The sequence below is a fragment of the Brienomyrus brachyistius genome, chromosome 14 (assembly GCF_023856365.1).
Source record: "Brienomyrus brachyistius isolate T26 chromosome 14, BBRACH_0.4, whole genome shotgun sequence".
NCBI lineage: Eukaryota > Metazoa > Chordata > Actinopteri > Osteoglossiformes > Mormyridae > Brienomyrus > Brienomyrus brachyistius.
The window spans coordinates 15,272,323-15,296,360 of record NC_064546.1 but is presented as its reverse complement, the minus strand read 5'-3'; the positions used below and the strand labels follow the sequence as shown (position 1 = coordinate 15,296,360).

General features: G+C 50.1%; 3 protein-coding genes across 9 annotated transcripts in view; 2 read left to right on the top strand and 1 right to left on the bottom strand.

The window, feature by feature from the left end:
* Positions 1-962, bottom strand: part of ralgapa1 (Ral GTPase activating protein catalytic subunit alpha 1) — a 34,657-nt gene extending 33,695 nt beyond the window's left edge. For 4 of the 6 annotated variants that reach the window (XM_048974712.1, XM_048974715.1, XM_048974713.1 and 1 more), the window contains exon 1: positions 591-962. In XM_048974712.1, coding sequence (XP_048830669.1) covers positions 591-696 — 106 coding nt within the window. In that variant the 5' untranslated portion in view covers positions 697-962. The remainder of the gene's footprint in view (positions 1-590) is intronic. The other 2 variants (XM_048974716.1, XM_048974717.1) reach the window with 2 other exon arrangements.
* Positions 963-1,106: 144 nt separating this feature from the next.
* Positions 1,107-6,214, top strand: brms1la (BRMS1 like transcriptional repressor a). Its single transcript, XM_048974736.1, has 10 exons — positions 1,107-2,145; positions 2,418-2,508; positions 2,619-2,746; positions 2,934-3,013; positions 3,093-3,189; positions 3,315-3,404; positions 4,250-4,314; positions 4,396-4,435; positions 4,748-4,913; positions 5,144-6,214. Exons 1-10 carry the CDS (start codon positions 2,010-2,012, stop codon positions 5,259-5,261), a joined length of 1,011 nt encoding a protein of 336 aa, XP_048830693.1. The 5' UTR covers positions 1,107-2,009; the 3' UTR covers positions 5,262-6,214.
* Positions 6,215-6,872: 658 nt separating this feature from the next.
* ttc7b (tetratricopeptide repeat domain 7B) lies at positions 6,873-22,944 on the top strand. Of its 2 annotated transcripts, XM_048974719.1 has the most exons (21): positions 6,873-7,202; positions 8,480-8,634; positions 9,938-10,106; positions 12,749-12,861; positions 13,191-13,312; positions 13,895-13,973; positions 14,060-14,232; positions 14,336-14,399; positions 14,616-14,753; positions 14,898-14,981; positions 15,070-15,174; positions 15,512-15,629; positions 15,771-15,828; positions 15,909-15,981; positions 16,334-16,494; positions 16,880-16,996; positions 17,658-17,755; positions 18,418-18,468; positions 20,073-20,213; positions 20,368-20,570; positions 21,856-22,944. In XM_048974719.1, exons 1-21 carry the CDS (start codon positions 7,082-7,084, stop codon positions 22,075-22,077), a joined length of 2,565 nt encoding a protein of 854 aa, XP_048830676.1. In that variant the 5' UTR covers positions 6,873-7,081; the 3' UTR covers positions 22,078-22,944. The 2 variants fall into 2 exon arrangements, with proteins under 2 accessions (XP_048830676.1, XP_048830677.1); XM_048974720.1 differs by lacking the exon at positions 18,418-18,468.
* The last annotated feature ends 1,094 nt before the right edge of the window (positions 22,945-24,038 follow it).

Below are 24,038 nucleotides of genomic sequence, written 5' to 3'. Positions count from 1 at the left end.
ACTAGTGGCCCACTATCATCTGCAAAAGTGACTTTTTATTTCCAGGTGGTTACTGTGTTTAATCCAGGCCAAATCTCAGTGCACTCGCAGCTTTGCGAGTCTTAATCACTTGTGTAACTGATGCTCAGCACAACAAATGGTTCACACTTTCACTCATTAAAGGACGTTTAACTCAAGCACCCCTCCCGGATGTTTGATTCCGACAGAAAGCAGGCCAGGGACATTTGAACGAACGCGCACACGCACACACACACACACACACACACACACACACAATAACAGCAACTTCCAACTTGCTGGCGAGCTACTGCATATCTTTGCATCGCCCTCAAACAACCTCAACACTACAGTTATTTATTATTACTGGATAATGATGCAGCCCATAACACCTATGTCCTTATACCAGATAAATATGACACTGGCGTGACCCAGTCATCCTACATCTGCGTTTAACGGGGGAACTTGGCGTGTTTTATTATGAGTCTCGTGCGGATGAGCAATTAGCCTTAGGGTTTAATTGCGATGTTGGGATTGGAGCCACCTGCCTCTGTTGCTATAAACGGCACCGTCAGCCGACCTCTCATACTCACCGATCACTATCCGCAGATGCTTCAGGCGTGTCAGCACATCCTTCTTCGGGTCTAGCACCTTTTGCGTGGACTTCCTCACATCACCGTGGGGTTTTTTGGAAAACATACCGGCGGCGAGCGGGGCTCGGAGGGCAGCGAGCCCCTGTCGGGTCGTCAAAACACGGTTTTCTGGGCGCACGGTGTCCAGTCCCCTGACCACAGAGCAGTACGCACACTTAAGGCCCTCTCTTCGTCACAATATGCACATGGGTATCCGACTGGCACGGACAGGCGCACATTTTGCGCCAAGCTGAGTTGAAATGTGCGCTCCAGCGTAGCGCTCAAAACCCCACTCCCCAAAACAGATCAGACCCGAACATGGCGGAATCCAGGCAGGAGGAGCCACTTAATCTATCCCAGAGCAATCCAACTTCCAACAAGGAGGGAGGGGGCGGAAAGCACGCAAGGAGGCTACGTAACCCAAATATGCGGACAGCGTCAGGTGGCGGTCAGGTTGGAGGTGTCCAAATTAACATATACAGCCGTTCGGTGTATGAAGTACGGTAATGTAATTAAATACGATAAAACAAAGTTAAGTAAAAACCGTTTGAATAGTGACGCGATCTATATATTGGAGCAAAAGACTTAACTTGTAATTAACAAGGTACACGAATTTATAACATTTTATGTTCAGATGTGTCCCCCAAGACATTTTGTCAGTGTTGATACCGCTGTTCCCTAATCGATTATATGGCCTATAAAATGTATCTGCTGTTGAACTGGGAGCCGTAAAATTTGAAGTACTAGTGGATTTCGGGAAGTGTAGTTCAATCACCTCATTTCTAGTTCTACACCAATTATATCACCTCGTTAATAGAACTACAATACCCACGCAAACGGAAAACGCTAATTCCGCGCCAGTCAGTTACCTTTACGCGATCGGTGGTCGCTTAGCTTTTACCCGAGCGCGATTTTGCTCTAATCTGAAAACGTTAACTTAGCTGTGTGTGTCTAAAGGAATATAGAAAGGTTAACTAGTTTACGTTCAGTTGAAAGATACGGCTGTTATCTCCTTGCCAGTTTGACAGTTTTGCTTTCCTGTCAGTTAGTTAGCCAAATAGGCTAGCTGCGGCAGGTGATTTGTTTTGACTTACGTGCTCCAGTATCTAGATAACTACCTACACGGTCCGTTGCAACTAACATATATCGGATCACTTACCTTCGGTGGTTAGACACTCCGCTGACTTACCTACGTAGCGCTTTCACATAGCAGCCTTGTGTAACTGCTAGCGTTGCTAGCTTAAATAGTTATTCCTTTGACTTAACTACAACCTGGTCTATTAACAAAGTCAGGTGTCGTTTGCTTCGGTTGTTTCTGGTTAGGTAGTTCTGTTGATCCAACCAGCTTGTTACTGATCGGGCCCCTTTGGCGGCTGGGCGATGCCGGTTCATTCCCGCGAAAAGAGAGAGAGTAACCATGCGGAGATGGAGCTGGATTATCCGGAGCAGGATGGCAGCAGCTCCGACGAAGAGGAGACTGACAGCTCTACCGTGTCTGAGGACGGAGATAGCTCAGGTCTTATTCTGCATTCCCCTGGTTATTAATGAGCCGGTAACATCAACTAGCTATGTGCATTTTTATATGCAAAGGTTTTTTTTACTTTAAAACCTTCCGCTAAGGTTTCAGATTAACTAGGTTGTGTTAATGGGTTGTGTTCGATAATAGGAAGGTCCACACGACACAAATACGTGTGAGATAGCGATTAATGCGCATGCTATAGTGGTGTCAACTTAATATTTAAAAACTCCATGACTGTTGTCCAATGTTTTTTTCACCCCCACGTGTAGAGATGGACGATGAGGACTATGAAAGGAGAAGAATGGAATGTTTGGATGAAATGACAAATTTAGAAAAACAATTCACTGACCTTAAAGACCAGTAAGATATCCTGTTTTTGTGTCCTTTGTCACACCATTCCGTCTCCTTCCAGAGTGTTTTATGAGCTGGTTCTCGCTTTGGTAGCTGTGACTGGGTTTCCTTGTTCCTAGACTGTATAAAGAGAGGATCACACAAGTGGATGCTAAGCTGCAGGAGGTGATGGCAGGAAAAGCACCGGAGTACCTAGAGCCCCTGGCCAACCTGCAGGAGAACATGCTAATCAGAACAAAAGTGGCCGGTGAGGATGGGAATGTGTTCAGCTGGCCTGGAGTGCAGGCAGTTTTGGCTGCTGCTTTTGGGGTGTTTTGGCATCTGCAAGTGATGGAGCATCAGATTCTGGGAAGTTCGGGTCATGTGGTAGTCATGTAAATGGAGGTATTGATTAGGTGATTTTTTTTGTGCATGTTATTGTCTTCCATATTTAGGCATCTACAAGGAGTTGTGTTTGGAGTCTGTGAAGAACAAATATGAGTGTGAGATCCAGGCCGCCTTGCAGCACTGGGAGGTAAGGGGCCCATCCTCTGTGGGAGCTCCTCCCCCTTTCCTGGCTGAATCATGTGACCCCCGGCTCCTTGTGTCCACAGAGTGAGAAGCTGCTCCTGTTTGACACAGTGCAGAGTGAGCTGGAGGAGAAGATACGGAGGCTGGAGGAGGACCGGCACAGCATCGACGTTACTTCGGGTACGGGGCCACGCATCTCTTGACTGCAGTGATTTTTCTCCCCTCGGCTCACGCTGTAGGCCATATCCTCTAAGCACGTCTGGGGCATAATCACTGCTGCTTTCGTTTGTCATGCTGTCTTTCAGAACTGTGGAACGATGAGCTGCAGTCCCATAGGAACAAGAAGAAGGACCCGTTCAGCCCGGACAAAAAGAAGAAGCCTGTGGTGGTGTCTGATATCCTTCTTTGGTGTCACCCGAGGAACGAGCCGGATCTGCTAGCTTCTTCCTATTAGGGCGCTTTTCCACTGCACCAGGTACTGTACTTTTGGTACTTCCACAAAGTACCAAAAGTATGGTACTTCTTTTATGTCGGTTTGCCACTGCCGTAAAAACTGGTACCGGTACCAAATGACATCATCACAGAGCACACTGTGGTATTTTTTTTTTCCGCTGTATTTAAACATGTTATTATGATCCTTCACTTTCCTGTAGTCCTGCTTAAGTTTTTATTTTCAAGCGGCATTGTTTGGTGTTTCGCGTGTGCCCCATTTCTTCCAAGCGGCTTGCTATTACAGCGAATACTTTTTTATTTCGAGTCGTGCCGTCCAAATCCCGCTGGATCGGTACATCCGACCATATGGCGATTTAAAGCCTGTGTTTCGTCGTTTGTCCATCCTTCCATTTGACTTTTTTATATTTGTGTTTCTACTGCTTTTTATTTCGTTTCTCGCTGTTCGCCGTGTGTTTCAAAAGATGCCGGTTGTATTTTGTGTTTCAGCAGAAGGCTATTTGCATAACCAGTCGACAGCAAATACGTTGGCCAGTCCCATCCCAAAGTACCGAAGTACCAAAGAAGTACCCCAGCTGGTTTGGAACTTTCGGTATTGGAACTTTCGGTACTGGTTCTGGACCCGAAGTCAATGGAAAAGCGGAAGTACCGTACTTTGTGCGGTGGGAAAGCGCCCTTAGGTTTTCACGGTGGCAGGTCTCCCACAGGATGGCGCTGTTCTGTCACAGACAGTGACACTAGGATCTCTGTCAGCCAAACGCTGCAAATGACTTGCCTTTAACTCTCTCACGCCCATATATCGTCTACATGCTGCAGGATCTGGACATCCTTGAGGACTGGACCACGATCAGAAAGGTGTTTGACTTTAAATTTGAATTATGGAAATTAACAAGATGAATTTGTTCACTTTATTTATCTGTTTGTCTGTTTTTACAGGCTGTCGCCTCACTCGGACCACACAGAGTAAAAACAGATGGTAAAGTGACACCGTCCTCTTGTTCAGTGTTTCGGAGTTAGTTATTGTAATTGTCTTAGGGCGTTTATGAGGCACAAAGGGCAGTTATTTTAAAGAGAATACAGCCCAAAGGTCTGGTGAAAGGCTCACATCAGCATTCAGCTGTATAGTACCATCTGGCAGAGTGCAGAATTTACTAGATTCTCTCGAGTCTGTAGGATACTGCCTTTGGGCTGTGACCTATTGGGGGCTGGCCTGTCTGATTCTCATGGTCTGCTTCATGCCGTTGGGTGCCTGACCACTCTTCCATGACGATGGCTGTTGCCGGTCTAGCTGTCCAGATGGAATCCAGCGTGCCCGCTAAACCTCCATCCTTCTCCAAGCCTGAGCGACATCAGCACAGGGCTCGATCTGAAAATGGCCGCTTGCTATATGACGGCGAGTGGTACTGCCGGGGCCAGACCATATGCATCGACAGGAAGTACGAGTGCCCCACGAGGTATCTGACTGCCAATCAGCTTCTCTGTCTCATGTTGGGTGGTGAGTGGGGCTGGCACGTGATTGGTCAGTGTCAGGGGGGATGGGTCATTGGTATGTGTGATCTGTATATGGGGGGTGGGTCTGGTTAGCGTGGCATGCATGGGTTTGTCATCTGTTTGGTTGGGTATAGTACATGTATCAGGGATGGGTACGTAGTCTCTCTGTGATGTATGTGTTTCTGTCCCACAGCGCCACAATAACGACCATCAACCACGACGAGGTCTGGTTCAAACGGCTTGATGGCAGCAAATCCAAGCTGTACATCTCGCAGCTCCAAAAGGGCAAATACACCATCAAACATGTGTGATTCCCACCCCGGTCCATCTCTCGCAGACCTCTGAAGAGTGCTGTTTTACAGATATTGCGTTCAAAAGACTGGTATTTTAAAGCTGAGTCCCTACCAAGCGCTTGGCCTAATTCTGTCAAACACCCATGAGCTGTAGCTTTCATGTGTTTGCTGAGTGTTGATGGAGAATACTCTCCTTAATTAGATCGAGAGATGTAAGGGATAGTTTAACTAGGGCATGGAGTGAGAAGGAATGAGATTCAGCTGCCTTTACAGGAATGTGAGTGTACTGCACATGGTCAGCAGGCTTGTTCTGACTTTCATTCTAAAGGGGAAAAGGGTGTCTTTTACGTGTGCTGCCCTCACCTGGTCATCTGCTTATTTCCTCTGTAATGTGACAGGACAGGAGTTCTTGTTCATGTCATCAGCTCTGACTGGGATGTTTCTCTCCTGCAGAATCCAGTGGTCAGGCAGCCTTTTAACCTCACAGTAAATTATGGAAAGTGGTAAAGTTGGCAGCCTGTGCAAAATGTGTATGTGTAGGAAAGTGGTTTTTCTTACTCGCCGACGTGAATAATGTACAACAACGTGCATATCAGAAGGATCCGCTTATCTGTAAGACCAGAATGTGCTACTTCTACCCAAGCCAAAGAGAAAATGTTCTGGGGACATTGTGAGGTGATGTGCTGGAATATCAGCAGATGGACTGATGGGTTTTTTGATCTTTTCCCATCGATGTAGGATCTCGGTACCTTTGTGTCCATTAGTGTCAGTCTTCTTGTGTATTGTGTTTTCTTTCATCATCATAAATGGACATGGTTATTGACTGTGTTGTGGGTATGTAACCTTTCTCTACAGCAGTATTAAACATAAATTTTGCTTGAGTCATTGTTCTATGAGCGGGTGGTGTGACCTGGTTGTTTATGAAATGATGTGTGAATAAAGGTTTGTGGAATTTAATTCCCTGTAAAAAAGATCATGTGAAGGTGATGTTGCTTTGATCTCTAGAGATTTTGGACTCTGTACTGTTTACTTTTGTAATATACATATCCTGTCCTGTATGTTTGAATGCTTTCCCTTTTCTGTTAGCAAAGTGAGCATGTACAGAAATAATATTGGTTTAAAAAATATAATCAGTGTGCTGATGTGCATCAATCTATGTATCTGTGTTCCATAACTGTTCCAGTATAGGATTACAGTGAACCTGGAACTTGTCGCAGGAAACAGGGGATACTGGAGTGGGTGTCGATCCATCATGGGGGTTTTGACCTACAGCAAGACCTGAATGGTTGTGGCAGTATAATCGCAAAAGTCAAGTCATAGTGTGCTTTCAAGTTTAGGCATTTCGCTGGGTGTAACCACATGTGCCGTTTCATTTTGCACAGTCGACGTGGAGCTAACATAGTATTCCAAGCAAAACGATTTCAAACTTTACTTGGAGTCTCAGTGTTTAAATTCACATTTTTACGTACTAGTCAGAGGTGGTTAGTAATAGGATAATAAACGGCGATAAAATGTCTGCATACAGTCTTTGTTTATATTTATCTGCGTTTCAAGGCTGCCTGCTAACACTATGATAAGAACTACTGGCCATTTGTATATCCATTTAATGGGTGAGGAAGTGCACTTTTAGTACAGGCAAGGATGCACGCAGGTTTGGTGCGACGAGAACGTGAAGTCCTCTGCTCGTGGTAGCGGTCCAACAGCAGCGCCCCTTCGCATGTCCATTAAAGTCGCCTGGGCTGCCCGCGGTGTCGCTGTTCACCTCTCTCCTCCCCGGCGCTGCACCACTTTTCCTCGGCGTCTTCTGGCTCCCCAGCTTTGCTGCGGTCCGGAGAAACATGACGGCGAGGAAGTCCGGCTCCCGGCTGGAGACGGAGATCGAGCGTTGCCGGTCCGAAGGACAGTGGGACAAGATCCCCGAGCTGGTGCGGCAGCTGTCGGCCAAGCTCATCTCGAACGGTACGGTAGCCCATTAGCATGCTGAATGCTATTCCCACAGGCCTGTACGACAGCCGCGATGTTTCCTGAACAAGAGCGCGGAAGTTAAGCGTATGCTTGCCGACTCTGAATTCTCAGCTCCGGTTCGTGGCTGGGGAAAGCTGTCACCAATAAGACGCATTAAAGAAATACATCTGCTGGCGCTAATCTCAATTTCCCTTCAAGCTTGCAGTTTGATAGCATTTCGGGCGTTGATATTAGGCGTCCGCTGTGTTGGATATATTTTGAAGGAATGGGCAAAGTGCAGCCTGTCAAACCGGCTAGCGGGCTAACTGACAGGAAAGCCCTTCATGTCTCTTAAATTCACATTTGTCCTCTTTATATCTGTTAATTTATCTTTAAACAGACTTGTTGTTTACATACAAGCTGCTGGTATAGCTGTCTAGCATTAGTTATTAGTTAATTTTTATATGTACAGCTTTGATTGTGCCACCTGCAGTTTGGCCTGCAGTGTTATAGGCGGACAGTCATTTTGAAAATGAACATCATTACTTTCAACTTGGTTTGCCACAGATATTGAAGGTTTTCAGATATCTCGGCTCCGGTGCGATGACAGCAGCTCTCCAAGGTGCTCCTGAACATTTCCGTGGCTGAATGTCTGTAGTGCTTTACTGAGTCCCGTCTTGTTCATTTAGACAAACTCTGTGGCAAAGTCCCGCAGATTACCCATTCCGCTGTTTTATTCAGTTGGTTAATTTAGACAAGCTCATCCTGAAATGGAGCAGAAACAAGCCGTCTATAACCGGATCAGGCTACACGTGGCCAGCACAGACGGTTCTGCAGACTTGATTTGATCAGTCACGGACGTGATTTTTTTTCACAGCCCCCATGAATGCTTCTGTTTTCCCCACGTTGAGGCAGAGGCTCCCCACCCCGCCGGGCAAGGGTGGTGTTTTTGCAAAGAGACTGAAGGCGTTACCCATTACTGAGGGCTGTTCACGTAGAACATGCTACTTGTACTATTGTTTCTGTAGTATAGTCCAGAGAAAATGTAAGACTTGCGCAGCAGTGCAGTTTTTTTTGCAGTTTGCTGCAGGACGTGTATGTTGCTTGTGTCATTTTCATTCATGCTGCATCCACATGCTTGTTTGATCAGAGGAACCATAGCATAGACGACCTCAAGATGCCATGTCCACGTCTGATATGATACTGAAAGTCCTGAAACATCATGTCCAAGCCTGTGAGAGTCATGAACTAGGCCAAGATCACTTTTGATGCCACGGACTGTTTCCCCCTAGATGACCTGGGAGAGTTGCTCCTTGGGGAGGGCAAGCTTCAGCAGTACCTGAAGGAGAACCCCATCAAGCCAGGGGCCAGTCCCCAAGGTGCCCGGCCCAAACTGGTTGAGGTCCGAAAACATCTGACGGCCGCTCTGGACCGGGGCAACCTCAAGGTAGGTCCAAGGTAGAAGCATGTTCCTGTTTCCTGAATGGACTTCCTAAGTGTTTCAAGGGAAAGGCTTTGGCCTTGGCTTTGACCAAAAAGAAACCCTGAATTATCCTAGGGTGGTGTTCCATGGTATTTTAAAATCTTTTGAAGATTGGGTGGCCGTTGGCTGAAAACGATCAGTTTATAGGTGATTATGCAGGGTGTGCGATTTCACCCCCTGCTGGTCAGATACAAATGCTATGTGTTACTCATGTGAATGTGTAATAATTATTGTAAATGCATTTACTATTTATTTATTTATTTGAATTGATTTGTCTGGATGAATGCACTCCCTGGTATAAAAGCCTAGAATCACCTATGCTATATTATAATGTCCAGATGGTATGAAAGATCAGACACAACCCAAGCCTACCCTGAATCCAGTTTGGCTCCATTCGTGCTGCGCTCATAGCGTCAGTGTCCCCACCTCAGAAGAGTGAAACTGGGTGAGGCGTGACTCTCCAGTGAGTCACTGTCTGTCTGTGGCTTGAAGAGGTGGGCGAGCCCTTCCTGAAGGTTATTGCATCACCTGCCAAGTTAAAACACCACAGAAAGATGAATCTATTTGGGTTTCCCCTTTAGTCTTGTCTCATTTTGTTTATGGGGCTGTTGCTGACTTGCTGAATACAGAGGTGAACAGAAATTAAAGTCATGCTTACCAGCCTTTGGCCTTAATGGTACCTAAGGAGGTCACACTGGCTGCTAGCCTCTGGTGTTGAGCTCCACTCCTTTTAAATGTTGGGAGGAGATAAGGCTCCAAAATCCATGCAGCATGGGTCTGCTTAGTCCTGCTAACTCTGCTTTGCGTGGCTCATGGAGCTTTGTTCCTCGCTCACGGGAGTTTTACTTACACAAAAAATGTTCTTAGGGCAGAAAGAAAAATGATTGATTCAGAGAAATAACCAATCAGATTGTAGAGGAGATGGGTTAAAACAACTACAGGAAGCAGGACCAACTAATCAGATGTCTTGGTCTCACCTCCTCTACAATCTGATTGGTTTTCTCTCTAAATCAATCATTTTTTCCTTCTGCCCTCAGAACATATTTGTGCAAGTAAAACTCCCACAAGCTTGTTCATCCTATTGTTAGCTTACTGCATTAGCATTAGCAAGTGCCGCTACAGGGCAGAGATGGCTTGGCCCCACCTTAGTTGCTTTCTCCTCAGTCACGCCTGTGTAATGGAAATGCTTAGCAGCCTTCTGGAAGGAGAAGTTCCTTTCATGGTGAGTTCCTGGTGTAGTCCACATAAGTAGGGTTTGTGTCCCCAGCCCGACCACCAGCAGGAGGCCCAACTACTAATGGCCAAGCTGTGCTATGTGGAGGGGGATTACCAGGAAGCCGTCAGCCAGTACTCCCAGGTCGTGCTGGACGACATGCAGCTTGTGGGCGCCCCTGTCTACCGCCTCTCCATGATCGCCGAGGCTCACGCCACCAAAGGTCAGGTTCCGCCCAGGAGTGACCATGTGCCAAGCTATACAGGACAGAGCTCCACACTTGGACCTAATGTCCCTATAAAGACAGCTCTCCTTGTGCCGCTCCTTAAACAGGCAGTTGGGTTTTTCCATAAACCTCTGAATGCTGAAACCACAGCCTGATACTTGTGTGATTTTAGAAGCTGCCCGCAAGGCCTATTTGTTTATTTAACCTCTTATTTATTCATTTCACTCTTAATTCTGTAATAACTTTGCCATTAACTTAAGGTGCCTGTCGCGACAATAAGTCATTCGCAGTGTCACAGTTTGGCCTGATGGGGGCAGCATTGTTTCATGTCTTGGGGTCAGTTCATGTGTCGTACTTGCCTTTGATCCCAGCAGTGGGCCGGGTGGAGACCGTCTTCTCTCATGTCATTTATCCAGCTGATTTTCTCTAATATGGCCGTTCTTCTTCATACTTAGAGGAACAGCTGTAAACCAATGACTTTGACCAAATGAGTATGACACAAGCACCTTACCCTACTAAGGAGTGGCTTGCTGGTTTTCAAGTGGTTTGTTTCCTTCAATGGGAATTACTCTAGGATAGCTCTCCTTTCTTTCAGTTTTATTAAGTCACTCGATTATCAGGTCGTGGGGTCACAGGACCAAAAGTGGTGTATGTCCATCCGTTTCCTCCACTTGGGCATGCTGGACTCTCCTCGGGCTGGGTTCACCTGAGCTCAGGCCAAAGCCCATTCATGTTATACTATATGAGCAAAACTATTGGGACTGCTGGCCATTACACCTATATGAGCTTTTATGACATCCCATTCTAAATCCATAAGCATCAACATGAAGATGGTTCCCCCTTCGCAGCTATAACAGCTGCCACTCTTCTGGGAAGGCTTTCCATAAGAGAGTTTGGAGTTTGTCTACTGCCCATTCATCCAGTAGAGCACTTGTGAGGTCAGGCACTAATGTTGGAGATGAAGACTTGGCCCACAATCTAGTTGAGGTCAGGGCTCTGCTGACCAGTGAAGTTCTTCCGCACTAGACTCACCCAACTGTGTCTTTATGGACCGTACTTTATGCATTGGAGCACAAGGCCTTCCCCAAAACTGTTCCCACAAAGTTGGAAGCATAGCACTGTCCAGAAATCCTGTAGCATTAAGTGTTCCCTTCACTGGAACTAAGGGGCCTAGCCCAACCCCTAAAAGACAACTCCATTCTATTATCCCTCCTCCACCAAACTTTACCGTTGGCATGATGCAGTCAGGCAGGTAACATTCTACCGACGTCTGCCAAACACAGACTTGTCCATGTGTCAAACAGAGAGGCGTGAATCGTCACTCCATAGAACATGTTTCCACTATTCCAGAGTCCAGTGGCGGCATGCTTTACACCACTTCATCCAATGGTTGGCATCCTTCTTGGTGATGCGAGGTTTGCATGTAGCTGCTCGGCCATGGATTGCCATTCCATGAAGCTCCCTTTGCATAGTTTTTGTGTTGGGGTTAATGCCAGAGGAAGTTTGGAACTCTGCAGATATTGACTCATTATATTGAGTCAACAGAGCGTTGGCGACTCTGTTACTTTATGTGGTCTGCCACTTTGTGGCTGAGTTTCTGTTCTTCCCAAGTGTTTCCACTTTGCAATAATACCACTTACAGTTGACCATGGAATATCTAGCAGGGAAAAAAATTACGAGCTGACATTGCAAAGGTGGCATCCTATGACAGCACTACTTTTAAATTCACTGAGCTCTTCACAACGACCCATTCTTTCACAAATGTTTGTAAACCTGACTACATGGCTAGGTGCTTGATTTTTTTTTTACACCTGTTGCAATGGGTCTGAATGAAACACTTGAATTCAATGATTGAGAGGTATGTCCCAAAGCTTATGTCAATATAGTGTACCTGTAGACTGAAAACACCCAAAATCCTCTATGGCATAAGGTGTGGAAACCTCTTTACCGGTGCTGTTGACAAAGGTAGAGTTTGGTTACATGTCATGACGTAAACAAGAGTTCATTCATTTGGCAAAAGTCCCATTGACGGAGACTTTGGTCCTTTTAGAAAGCCAGTAGATTCAACTCTGGGGAATCGAATCGGGATGCTTCAGATGTGCTGCTGGATCCAACCTGAACGGCTTCATGGGGCCACATTTCTGTGGTTAAAAATAGCCAAGCTGTCTCACGATGCTCTCAGTCAGGCACAATACATAGCTTCCCCGCTGTGAGGCTTGGTTACCCTCCAACAAACAGTCAGCTTTTCTGTTTTTCAACCAAGGAACTTAAGAAGCAGATGAGAGAGGGAGACAGTCAGCCAGCATCGGATAAGGACCCCTGGCACAGTGTCCCTAATGCCTGCCTCATTTGCATCATCCATGAGTCCTGAGCTTCACAGACTTATTGGGGCACACTCTCCCAGCCCTCTCCCTGACTCACTTTTCCCATTTTGTTGTTACCCTGGGGAAGATAATGTCCATGCCTTCCCAGTAATTGTCTGGTGTAGAGTCTGTGTGGATGATATCGGCAAATCGAGGTAATTATCTCACATGGGACTACATTAAGTAAAAGCTGGAACTCGCACCTAATCCCAGGTTGGGCTTTCTGCTGGACCATCAGCATGGCCCTTAGTCCCAGCATTTGTCACTTGTGTGCAGGTCTATGTCTGGAGAAGCTCACCAGCCATGGGCCCGACAGGGAGCAGGAGATCATCACGTGCTACGAGAAGTCGGGGGACATCGCCCTGCTCTACCTGCAGGAGATGGAGAAGGTAACTGACCCGCAATCATCTCCAAATCATATGGGATTCGGCGGAATCCTGCCTTTCATACTGCCGTCGCAAGCTGACCGCAGCCTGCCCCTACCCGACCATTAGCCTCAGTATCCACAGCACCATTGAACAACCCTGCGACTAGATCCCATCTGTGCCCTAAATGGTGGCCAGTTAGAGATTCTGTCAGTGATGCAATCTTGACGGGCAGGTCAGCGTCCCTGTGAGGGTAGTGCATGCAGGCACTGACCTAGGATCAGTAAACATCCAAGGAGAAGGTGGTCTACACCCCACTTCACTTTTTAATATGTACCACCCTCCATCTCCAGGCCTTGAGTGCTGGGATGCAGAACCGCAGCCCAAAGCCCGGTCCAGTGACCCAGGAACAGGAGCTGGGCTACTTCCTAGAGACGGGTCTTCAGAGGGCTCATGTCATTCACTTCAAAAATGGGTAAGAGGGTGCTGAGCATCGCCAGGCCGCTTAACCTCGTTAACACTTTGTTTCGGACATTTTGGCTGTTTATCAGTATCCTTACTTGACCATTCTTGTGTTCTCGTGGACCCGTTCCATTGCCGAAGACCAGTTCCAATTTTATGAACAGAAGTACAGTGGACAGTAAAAATCTCATGCCATTATCAAGGATGCATCTCGGCAACAAGAGCAATAAAATCATTTGCAGTAGAGTCAGTTAAAATCAGACTTTATTCCAGTCAGCGCTCAGAAGTTACCATCTGTCATTTGATTGGCCGACTGCCTTCCTGCACGTTAATGAGGCGCACCGACCCTTGTTTGGTCAGATGCTCCCCCCACATCCTCTAGGCTTAACGTTCTGTCTCCAGTTGACACAGAGCTGGTTTACTTCACTGGGACATGTAAGTGAAGGTGCCAGGATATTGGGTGCCTGTTTCCTAGTGTTTCCTTTTTCGGTTCCCCTGAGCTGCAGGCCAGTGTAGTGGGTCCCAAAAGGTGCATCATGAAGGGTGTCCAGTGCCTTACCGATTGGCAACTTGTGCATTCTTGCTCTTACTCCAGCAATCTGACCCGAGGCGTCGGCCGCTTCCGCGAGATCCTCCGTGCCGTGGAAACCAGAACCACGCAGAACCTCCGCATGGTGAGTGATGGGTTGGGCTGCTGAGTTACGACCATGATCGGGACGAGGAGCGCAGTGTCTAACATGCTGCCTCTCCTGCACTCCAGACCATTGCCCGGCAGCTGGCTGAGATCCTTCTCAGGGGGATGTGTGAGCAGAGCTACTGGAGCCCCCTAGAGGACCCCCCCCAGCAGTCGCCCCTGAACGACTCCCTGCGGCAGGGCTCCCTCACCCGGGATTACAGCCTGAGCCGCAGGCCCCGCGTCTATTCTGGGGAAAAGTGAGTTCTGGCAGGATTGCAGCAGTTTGGAGCTGGTGTCTCACCTGCATCTGGGATCAGGGGGCTAAAGGCTGACAGCACACTTTGCTTTCTGCCCCGACAGCCTGTTCTGTCCTCAGGAGAACACAGAGGAGGCCCTGCTCCTACTTCTCATCAGTGAGTCCATGGTAAGTCCTGCAGGCCACCAGGGGGTGCTCTATGTTCCGGCTTGCACTTGAGCTTTTGGATCGTTTGATCATTCTGCTCTATGGCATATTTTTTGCCTCCCAATTAATATGGACATGGTTCATACCTCTTGCTGGTCCAGGCCAACTGGGACATGGTCAGCATGTTTCTTTGGACCATTATGGATGTGTTTCACACCTTCTGCACCCCTTATCCAGGCCAACCGGGATGCAGTGCTGAGCCGGATCCCAGAGCACAACAGTGACCGCCTGATCAGCCTGCAGAGCGCGTCGGTGGTGTACGACCTGCTGACGATAGCACTGGGTCGGCGGGGCCAGTATGAGATGCTCTCTGAGGTGAGATGGGGCTGGCTGGGGGGGGGGGCATGTTTAGAACATGGCTCCAGCGTCATGTCAGCTTGACCTCGAAGCTCTTTCTACATGCCATTATCTCCGTGTCTCTATGTGCCCGTGGCTGACTGCCGTCTTGCTTCCCCGCAGTGCCTCGAGAGGGCAATGAAATTCGCCTTTGAGGAGTTCCACCTGTGGTACCAATTCGCTCTGTCCCTGATGGCTGCCGGCAAAGTGAGTAGGTCCGCATGTCATCGCCTTGCCGTCACCTTGCTGTGCCGTCACCTTGCTGTGCCGCACACCCTCTCTTCTGCCCCCCCAGTCGGCCCGCGCAGTCAAGGTGCTGAAGGAGTGCATTCGGCTGAAGCCGGACGACCCCACTATCCCCCTGCTGGCCGTCAAGCTGTGCATCGGCAGCCTGCATTGGGTGAGTGCTGCAGGTCACATGACTTGCCTTTGGTACTTCAGGTCAAGACCAGCAGTGCTAGGTGAATCTCAATACCAAGAACGCAAAAACCGTGGTCTTAGACTGTGGTCTTGGCAAGAACTTCTACCATCCTCTGTACTTGTGGTCTTAGTATTGGAACTGGTCTTTGGCAATTATGATGTAAAACAGGTGCAGGAGAACACCGCTACGGTCAAGAATGCATATTGAGATTCACCTCTAGTCTGTACCCATAGCCTGGCCTTAGGGAGGCATAACAAGCGGCAGTCCTGCTCATCAACCAGCTTCGTGATGACACTGGCTCTCGCCCTCTCTCTAGCTGGAAGAGGGTGAGCGTTTCGCGAAGTTGGTGGTAGACATGGGAGAGAAAGCGTCTGAATTCCGGGCCAAAGGCTACTTGGCCATTGGCTTGGTGTATAGCCTGCGGGCTACGGATGGTAAGTTCCCCTCCCCCGCCCCCCAGGAGGTCAGGGTCCGTTGTGGAACTGCCCGTGCCATCAACGTAAGATTGACTGAATGGCCTGACTGATGTGTAGTGCCTTTCTGGCTCTAAGCCAAGCTCCTTCCCTGTCTTTCAGCCTCACTGCGCGGGATGCAGGAGGAGTACCAGAAGAAGGCCCTGGGTGCGTTTCAGAGGTGGGTCGGCTCCATCCCCGGCGTTCAGCTTTTAGGTGCGACAGCCATGTGACGCACTTGCCCTGGTCTGTCCTCCGCAGGGCCCAGAGTCTGTCCCCCACAGATCACCTGGCTGCCTTCTACCTGGCCCTGCAGCTGGCCGTGTCTCGGCAGGTGAGGCCCACTGCCGGCTGTTCAGCCAGCCCGTTTGTATCTCCCCCTGCATTGTGGGTATTATAGTAGGGCTCTAGGTCACATGATTCAGGAGCTGTTCCCCCTCGGTTGTTAAAAAAATACCAGCTCCACAAGGACACTCACGGCCTTGCAGAACTTATTGTACATTTAGTCTGGGTCTCTATGGAGATGGGGAATGGGCTCGGTGGTGGGGAGCCTTGAGTGTTTCTGTAAAGTATGGTGGTTGGTGAGTGGTGGGACTGGCTCCCGGCGCCTTCTACTGGCTATCCTGCGGCACATTCGGTGGCCTCCATGCCAACACTTGTCTCTCTGTGTGTCTGTCCCTATCCAGATCCCAGAGGCACTGGGCTACGTTCGACAGGCTCTGCAGCTACAGGGCGACGATGTCCACTCACTGCACCTGCTGGCGCTGCTACTGTCTGCCCAGAAGCACTACCATGACGCTCTCAACATTGTGGAGATGGCCCTCAGCGAGTACCCCGAGAATTTCATGTAAGCGCATTGTGTCCACCGGCAGGCAGGAGGCGCTGTTCGTCCCACAGTCCGTACCATCGAAGGAACTAAACCGTGCTGCTAACTATAAGGCAGCTATCTAGCAAAGGCACACACATCTAACCTAATTAATATGGTTGAGTAGTTGCTTTAGCATTTAGTTATCTTCGGTCAGATCATCTGATTTTGTCAGATAAACAAGCATCATTCATGCACATAATGCAAGAGTACATGAGCTGCAGGATAGCAAGAGCCAAACATCTATCAACTTTGTCACACGGCGTTTAAGCGATCACACAATGTGGTCTCAGCACAGACCTGTCACATCGTTCACTGAGGCACCGTGTGTGTGTGTGTGTGTGTGCGTGTGCGTGCGTGTTCCCAGGCTGCTGTTCACCAAGGTGAAACTTGAGACCCTGTGTCGAGGGCCAGAGGAGGGGCTGCTCACCTGTAAGCACATGCTGCAGATTTGGAAGTCCTGTTACAACCTGACCAACCCCAGGTGCGTCTTGATGTCCTGGTCGGGAAGTAGGGGGAGGCCTGTCTGTACTGCCTGCCGGACTGAGATCTCTGTCGGCACCCTGTCCTGGACCTCTCATTATATTAATAATGAGCGCTAAAGGATTCAGGATAATGAGACTCTTTGGAATGCAGTTTGGTCCTCCATAAGGCTAGAGGGCGCTGTGTTCTCTTTGGCGTCTACAGGGGATGGAGAGTTTGAGTACAGTGTGTTGCCAAGCAGCACCTTGGAAAGCTGAGAGATGTATGGGCAGTATATTCCCTCTGCCGTGATGAGCTAAAGGCAGCCTTGTGTTGTCCAGGTGATATACAGCACTGCGGATAGAGCTCGCAGATTAAAGTGAAAGACTCATTGGCAGTTTGGCATGTGGGCCCTGGGTGTTCCTCGTTACTGGCTATACACACACGACTCTCTTCCCCCTTCCCTTGAGGTGTAGTACTTTTACACATCACTCAGATGAAATCAGCCCCTGTGCAATGGTTTTCCATTACGTCTGACGGGCAGGTCGGTTTGTTTCTTCGTGTTACATCATCTAATTATCCTCTCTAATCTCCACGGCTACTGTTTCCCGTGGCGAGGATTGTGCCACTCTCGTTCTTCTACTCTGGGAGGTCTAAGCGGCCCCTGTTTTCCCCGTCCTTAGCGATTCGGGCCGTGGGAGCAGCCTGCTGGACAGGGCCGTAGCGGACCGGCGGCAGCTGAACACCATGACCCTGCCGGATTTCAGCGACCCCGAAACAGGTGGGCATGCCGTGGGCACACGTGCCCCATCGGAGGCTTAGGGCTTCCCATTAAGCCACTGGCATCCTGTCCCCGAATCCCTGGCATTTCTTTTAGTGTTAAAATCCAGCCGCCCTTAGATACATCCAGAAATAGACAAAGCTATGGCCGTGTCCCTCCAGCTGTCAGTCTGTCTTCCCGCCTCCTGTTCTTTTGTTGTTCTTTTGTTTTTATTGGTTATTCAGCTTTTAGGTCTGTGTCCCCCCCCCCCCCAGCTAGTCTCCCTTTCACTTGGTGCCAAGGCCTCACCTCCACACTTCTGTGACCACGCTTCTCTGTGACTCCGCTCAGTATGGCCGTATGAAACGCCCCCCCCCCCAGTTGACTGACAGACTCACAGATGTGACAGTTAAATGACTATTACACTGAGCTGATCTAAATCTGAGCTGGAGTTTACGTGTTTGCTGATCTAGATGCCCCACCCCCCACCTGTGTGCTGTTGTATGTCTGCCCCCCCCCCCAAACCTCTACAGCCGCCCCTGTCGGCCTTCCCTGCACCCCATCTGCCCCGATCCACTGTTATCAGTAAGGTGCTCTCCCCTCCCTCCTCTATCCTGTTTGTTTGTGTTTGCGGTGACCTTCCCTTTCGTTAGTTAATTTTGTTTTAATTTGTTATTTCAAAGGCAACCCCCCAGACGCTTACTTTCATGGTTTTTACTCCATTTTTTCAGTTTGTAAGTAGTGCTTTACTTGGAGGGCCCCGGGCCTTCAATTCCGCCCCTCTCCCCCCCCCACGCTGGACCCCGCAGTCACCCGCAGTCACGTGGTCTTTCCACCGCCACCAAATGTGAACGCTTACCCGTGCGTGTGGATGCTGCCGTGGGCCTCGTCCTTCTTGTGTTTCTCCGTCTCCTGTCTGTGTGGTGCCGCCTGATGGGAGCTGGATGCAGATGGCTTGTCGTGCTTAATAATTAAAGAGACGGTATTGTTTTTCCTGGGCCGCACGCCCGATTAGCACAGAGATTTAAAGGCAGGTTGGGCCCCGGCAGCCTTCGGATCAAAATTTGGTTCTGTGTCTAAAGTTTAACATCCGTAATGTATGTTTTAATGAGCCGGCTTGGGCTGAGGTAAGTTATAGGTATGGCTGCAAGTGCTGTAGCCAGCTGGCCTGCAGGAAGGCGCACTGTCTCTTTAAGATGCTGTGGACAGCTGTGTTGCTGCAGAGAAGCTGTGGCTTTTCCTGCTGTGAAGCCCCACCCTATCCTGTCATTCAGCAGTAAAGCCCCACCTGCCCCCGCACGCAGCCGTTTGTGGTCACCCTGTCACAGTGAAACCTTTTGCACTACGACGCATGCCAAACGTTTGGACTCTGGAGCTGATTGGTTGGGTTTTTTTGCGTCGTTTTCTTTGTGCATGCACATGGTCTTGACATCGTCACCCACATGTGGACACCTCAGGGGGACCGGTGATGATGGCGCTCCCTGGGAGACACAGACGCGTCATCATCACCTCCCCACTTTAAACTCATCCAGGGAACCAGTGCTCAGTGTTTTTTTTTTTTTTTTTTCTTTTTTTCCATTGATCGGTTTGTCATGTTTCCTGGTTATTTTATCAGTATTGGGGAAGCCCCGAGTAGCTGTGTGTCTGCTGAGAACCGGAAGCCTCCCGCCCCTGATGACAGACCTCGAGGTTAAGTCGGATCGAGGCTGCAGGATGATGCTATAAACAGCCTGGAACGGGACGGTCGGCTTTATCTTCTGGTGGGACTGGGGGGCACAGCCACGGGGCAGGGGGTGTAGTGGCAGAAGCTGGAAAGGAAGCGATGCCATGAGGAGGAGTGGCGAAAAGGGTCTGTGTAGGGGTTTGGAGACGGGCACGAAAGTCAGGAGCATGCGATAGGGCCCCCACTGACACAGACACGGCCCCAGGCCGTCTGTTTGCTGCACACAACCATGCTGTGGAAGGAAATTGTTGAAAGAAGTGGCCTCATTAGAGGAGAGCTGGGTGGAGCCTGGAGACGGGGCTCTGAGGGGTGGGTAGGAGTGGGGGGCATTAGGGAGACACCATCCATCCTTCTGACGGCGTCTGAGTCAGTGTCCCTCTCTGATGTCAGAGGAACTCGCTGGTCTGACTGGGGTAGATTCTTCATGCTCTGGCACTCCTACCCCCTAAGCACCCCCTTCCCCCCCCAGATTGAATGTGAAGGATGCAGTTCCTTCTTTAATAATGGGGTGTCCCAGGATGAGTGATGTCACAGACCCCCCCCCCCCACAGTCTGTCCCACCCCTTCCTCACTGATTGGCGATCTCCATGACCCTCGTTTCCGCCCCCTCCCCAGGCTCTGTGCACGCTACGTCTATGGCGGCCTCGCGGGTGGAGCAGGCGCTGTCGGAGGCCGCCTCTTCCCTGCAGAGCAGCGCTCCCAAGCAAGGTCCCCTCCACCCCTGGATGACACTGGCGCAGATCTGGCTCCACGCAGGTAGGTGTGGTGTGTGCAGTAGGCTACTAGGGGGCATAGCGGTTCAAATGCCTGTCTTCATAAGGTTTCAGACTCCGGTGTCCAGGATAGGAGAACTGCTACTTAAACGTGTCTGTCTAAGTAATGCCCCCGGGGGCCGTGCTGGTCATTGCAGCGGAGGTGTACATCAGCATGAGCAAGCCGGCCGAGGCTACGGCCTGCACGCAGGAGGCTGCGAACCTCTTCCCCATGTCCCACAACGTGCTCTTCATGAAGGGCCAGGTGGCTGAGCTCCGGGGCAGCGTGGACGAGGCCAGGCGCTGGTATGAGGAGGCCCTCGCCATCAGCCCCACCCACGTCAAGACCATGCAGAGACTGGTGAGTGCGGGGGGAGGTGACCTACGGGGTGGCAGAGCGTAGGGAGGCCACAGGGGCTCCTGAATCGTTCCCGATTGTCAGAGAGGTGGATGATCAGCACTCTGACGATGATTAATGTGCAGAGCTCTGGTTGGTGGATGGATTCCTCAGGCACGCCGACAAATACCTGCGAGATGGACTGGAACGCCACATTAAGGCGGGGCTAGTGTCTATCCAGCATCCTGGAGGATGAGCTTCCTGACTGAGTAGCTATTAAGACCAAAGGCTGGGAGGCAATGCTTCTTGTTTCTGTTTAAAGCCACTGATGGTGGTGCCTCGTATGGTCTGAACGCCGGGCTCCGCTCCACCTGGCCTCCGCTCCACCTGGCCTCCAAGCGTACAGTACTCATGGTCACATGGCTGCTGAAAGGACGTGACACTGGATTGGCCAGGCTGGGGAGTGGGTGTAGCATGGGGGTGGGGCTTCCTTCTTGCCATCCCACCCCAGGCCAGACAAACCTCGATGCAGATGATGTTGAGGGAACGTGGAATGCTGAGGTTGAGCACTGAGGGCCTGAAGAGCCCAATGAATGCCTGGTTGGCTGCGGATGGTTCTGCGAGGTGGGTGGATGTGAGAGAGCCCCCGCTGAACACCCCACCCACGCTTGTGTGTCCTCCCTCGCTTGGCTGTAGTGAGCAAAGCCTGTGGTGCCTGTCAGTCTCACTTCCCATGTTAAATGGTGAGATGTTGGCACTGAACCATTCCTACTCTGCCTGGATGTGTCCTTCAGGTAGCAGATCTCTAAAAGTAAGATTTATCAGGGCCAGGCAGGTGGTGGCCCACGGAGAGTCCTTATGCATCTCCATTGGCTAGTTCCTGCGGGTCAGACTTTCCTAGAGGCCTCCCATGTTTCCATTGGCTAACGGCAGGCAGACTGGCGACTGCAAAGGGCCGTCTCATCTCTCCATTGGCTAATGCCAGGCAGATGGGCATTCTGAGAGGGTCTGGAGAGGCTTTGTATCTGTGGCCGATGGCAGAGTAGATGGTGACAGGAACACTGTATCACAGCTGCAGTTGTGACAGCGGTCACTGGGTGTTGGACAGTTTCCAGGCAACCATATGGAGCATGTCCCAGAAGCCCTGTTGCACTTGGGTGGATTATTGACCATTAGGATGGACAGTGATGTATGCTGGGAAAGAATGATGAAGTCCAAAAGCGTAGGGGGTCTGTGGCTCATTCGCAATCTGCTCTCTCCCTGCCCCACCCTGCCCCGCTCCACCCCCACCTACCATCTGTTGCCCCAGGGCCTGATCCTGCACCAGCTCCAGCGTTACAGCCTCGCAGAGAAGATCCTGCGGGACGCAGTGCAGGTCAACTCCACAGCCCACGACGTATGGAACAGCCTGGGCGAGGTGCTGCAGGCACAGGGCAACGACGACGCCGCAACCGAGTGCTTCCTGACCGCCCTAGAGCTGGAGGCCAGCAGCCCCATCATGCCCTTCACCATCATCCCCAGAGCCCTCTGATTGGCTGCCTGGCACCCTGCATAACAGGAAGTCCCACCCTGTGTCTTGCCAGTGACTAAAAAAGGACACTACTTGTAAAATAAGGAAGAAACAATGTGACAAAGGCTGTCCTGTCTCCCCTTTAGTGTATGGTGTTGACCCCATCCCACCGTCCTCATGTCCTGTACAAGCCCATCAGAATTGTGACATAACTATGTAAACTCTGAACAGGAATGGATGGAATGTTATTGCTGAACACCAGAGAATTCTGTTACCTGTTTCTCGGAAGGTTCATTCCCTTCCCTCCTGAAAAAGGGATCAGGGTGAGTCACACCTGTTGCCAAAAGCTAGCTTTTTTTTTTTTTTTTTTTTTTTTTTAATTTGGGTCAAAGATATAGAGCAGAAAAGTCAGGTGACTGTATCAGTCTGGGTGTGGTTGTACGGAGGAATCGGACAAGCGTGTCAGCGCGGGGGAATCGCCTGTCTTCACGGTGAAAGAGATCGGGATAGCCTGCTGATACCAGGAGGGCGGTGGCCTGTTGGCTGACCCGCCTTCGGCTGGCGCTGCCGACTCCATGCCCTCCCCCGCCAGTGAGACCCTCTCTCGTTAGTGTCTCTGCCAGTCCCGCTGGCGGCGAGCTCAGAGATGTCACATCAGACCCTGCCTCGTCCACGTCTGCTGCGTGAAGTCGCCGTCGTCTCGCTTTAAGGGGAGACGTGGGGTTTCCACTCCACTCCTTGGCTCCCTGGAGCAGCCTGTGAACTTGGTGCTTTTTGAAGTGGCGGTTTAGGAACGTGCAAACCCTTCGAGTCGATATGTGGGTGAAGCCAAAAGCGTCTCAGTACCAACGTAATGTATGGATGTTAGAAATAAAAGTATCATTTTCATGCGTGTCTCCAGGTGCTGTGTTGCATGCGAGGCGGTCGTACTGCTTCTGCCCCTGGGCATTATTTTGTACCCCAGCATAGCAGCTGGTTTATTGTGCATGAGGGCGAGTGGCCTGCTGTTCCTTACAGTGGCGGCTGCACAGCCCCATCCACTGTCCTCGTGTTCTGTGCGTCACATCTGAAGCACTGCAGTAACGTCACTCCCTTTCAGAGCATCATTTCAATACTTCTTCCAGTCTAAGATAGCATAACACAAGTGCTGCATAGGAGAAAGTGGTCGGCCGTGTGCTTATAGCCTTACGCTCTAATGTGGTGTTTCTCAGTCTGGGTCTTGGAGACACACAGACAGTCCATGTTTTTGCTCCCTCCCTGCTCTTGAGTCAGAGGGAGTAAAAATGTGGACCGGCTGCGGAGGAGCCTGTCAAATACAGCATGTAACCCCTCTCTCACACTCACAACAACCCCTTTGTGAGAAGTTCCAATTGACTCATGACCCCTCCCAGTTCATCTACAAACTTGTCTGTCCCTGAGAATGCAGTAGAACCTGTGTGTTTATACCCACACACACACAGGTCCCCATAAAGAAAAGTGCTGCAGTGGACTGAGCCTAGCACACAGCTGCCACTGCTGCTGAATGAAAGCTTTGTTCCTATTAAGCCAATCACCTGGCTGATTGCCCTCCCACTCCATGATGTCACCCATTTTATGTTGTTATCTTTAATGTGACCCCCACCCCCCCAGCACCATCCTGCCCACAGCCGCCTCGGGGACTCACGAGTTCTTGTTAGACTCCATGTCCTCTGGGATTCCTGCTGTTTGTGTCACTTGTTTGTTTAATGGCTGCCTTTCCCATTTCCCTGCTGAGAGCTCCCTATTTCTGTCCGCTGCATCTCCAGACGTTCCTGTGCTCCTAGAGTTGGGATCCCCTGGAAATGTAGGACCTTCACCTGAGCACGAGGAATCTGTTGTATCTTTTTATTTCTGCTGGACTAGCCCGTGTGAGAACACCTCTGGACTGCTAACTCACCACCCTTCACTGAGGACATAGGGGCCTATTGGACCACTCAGGGCAGTTTGGGCTCCCGTCAGCACCT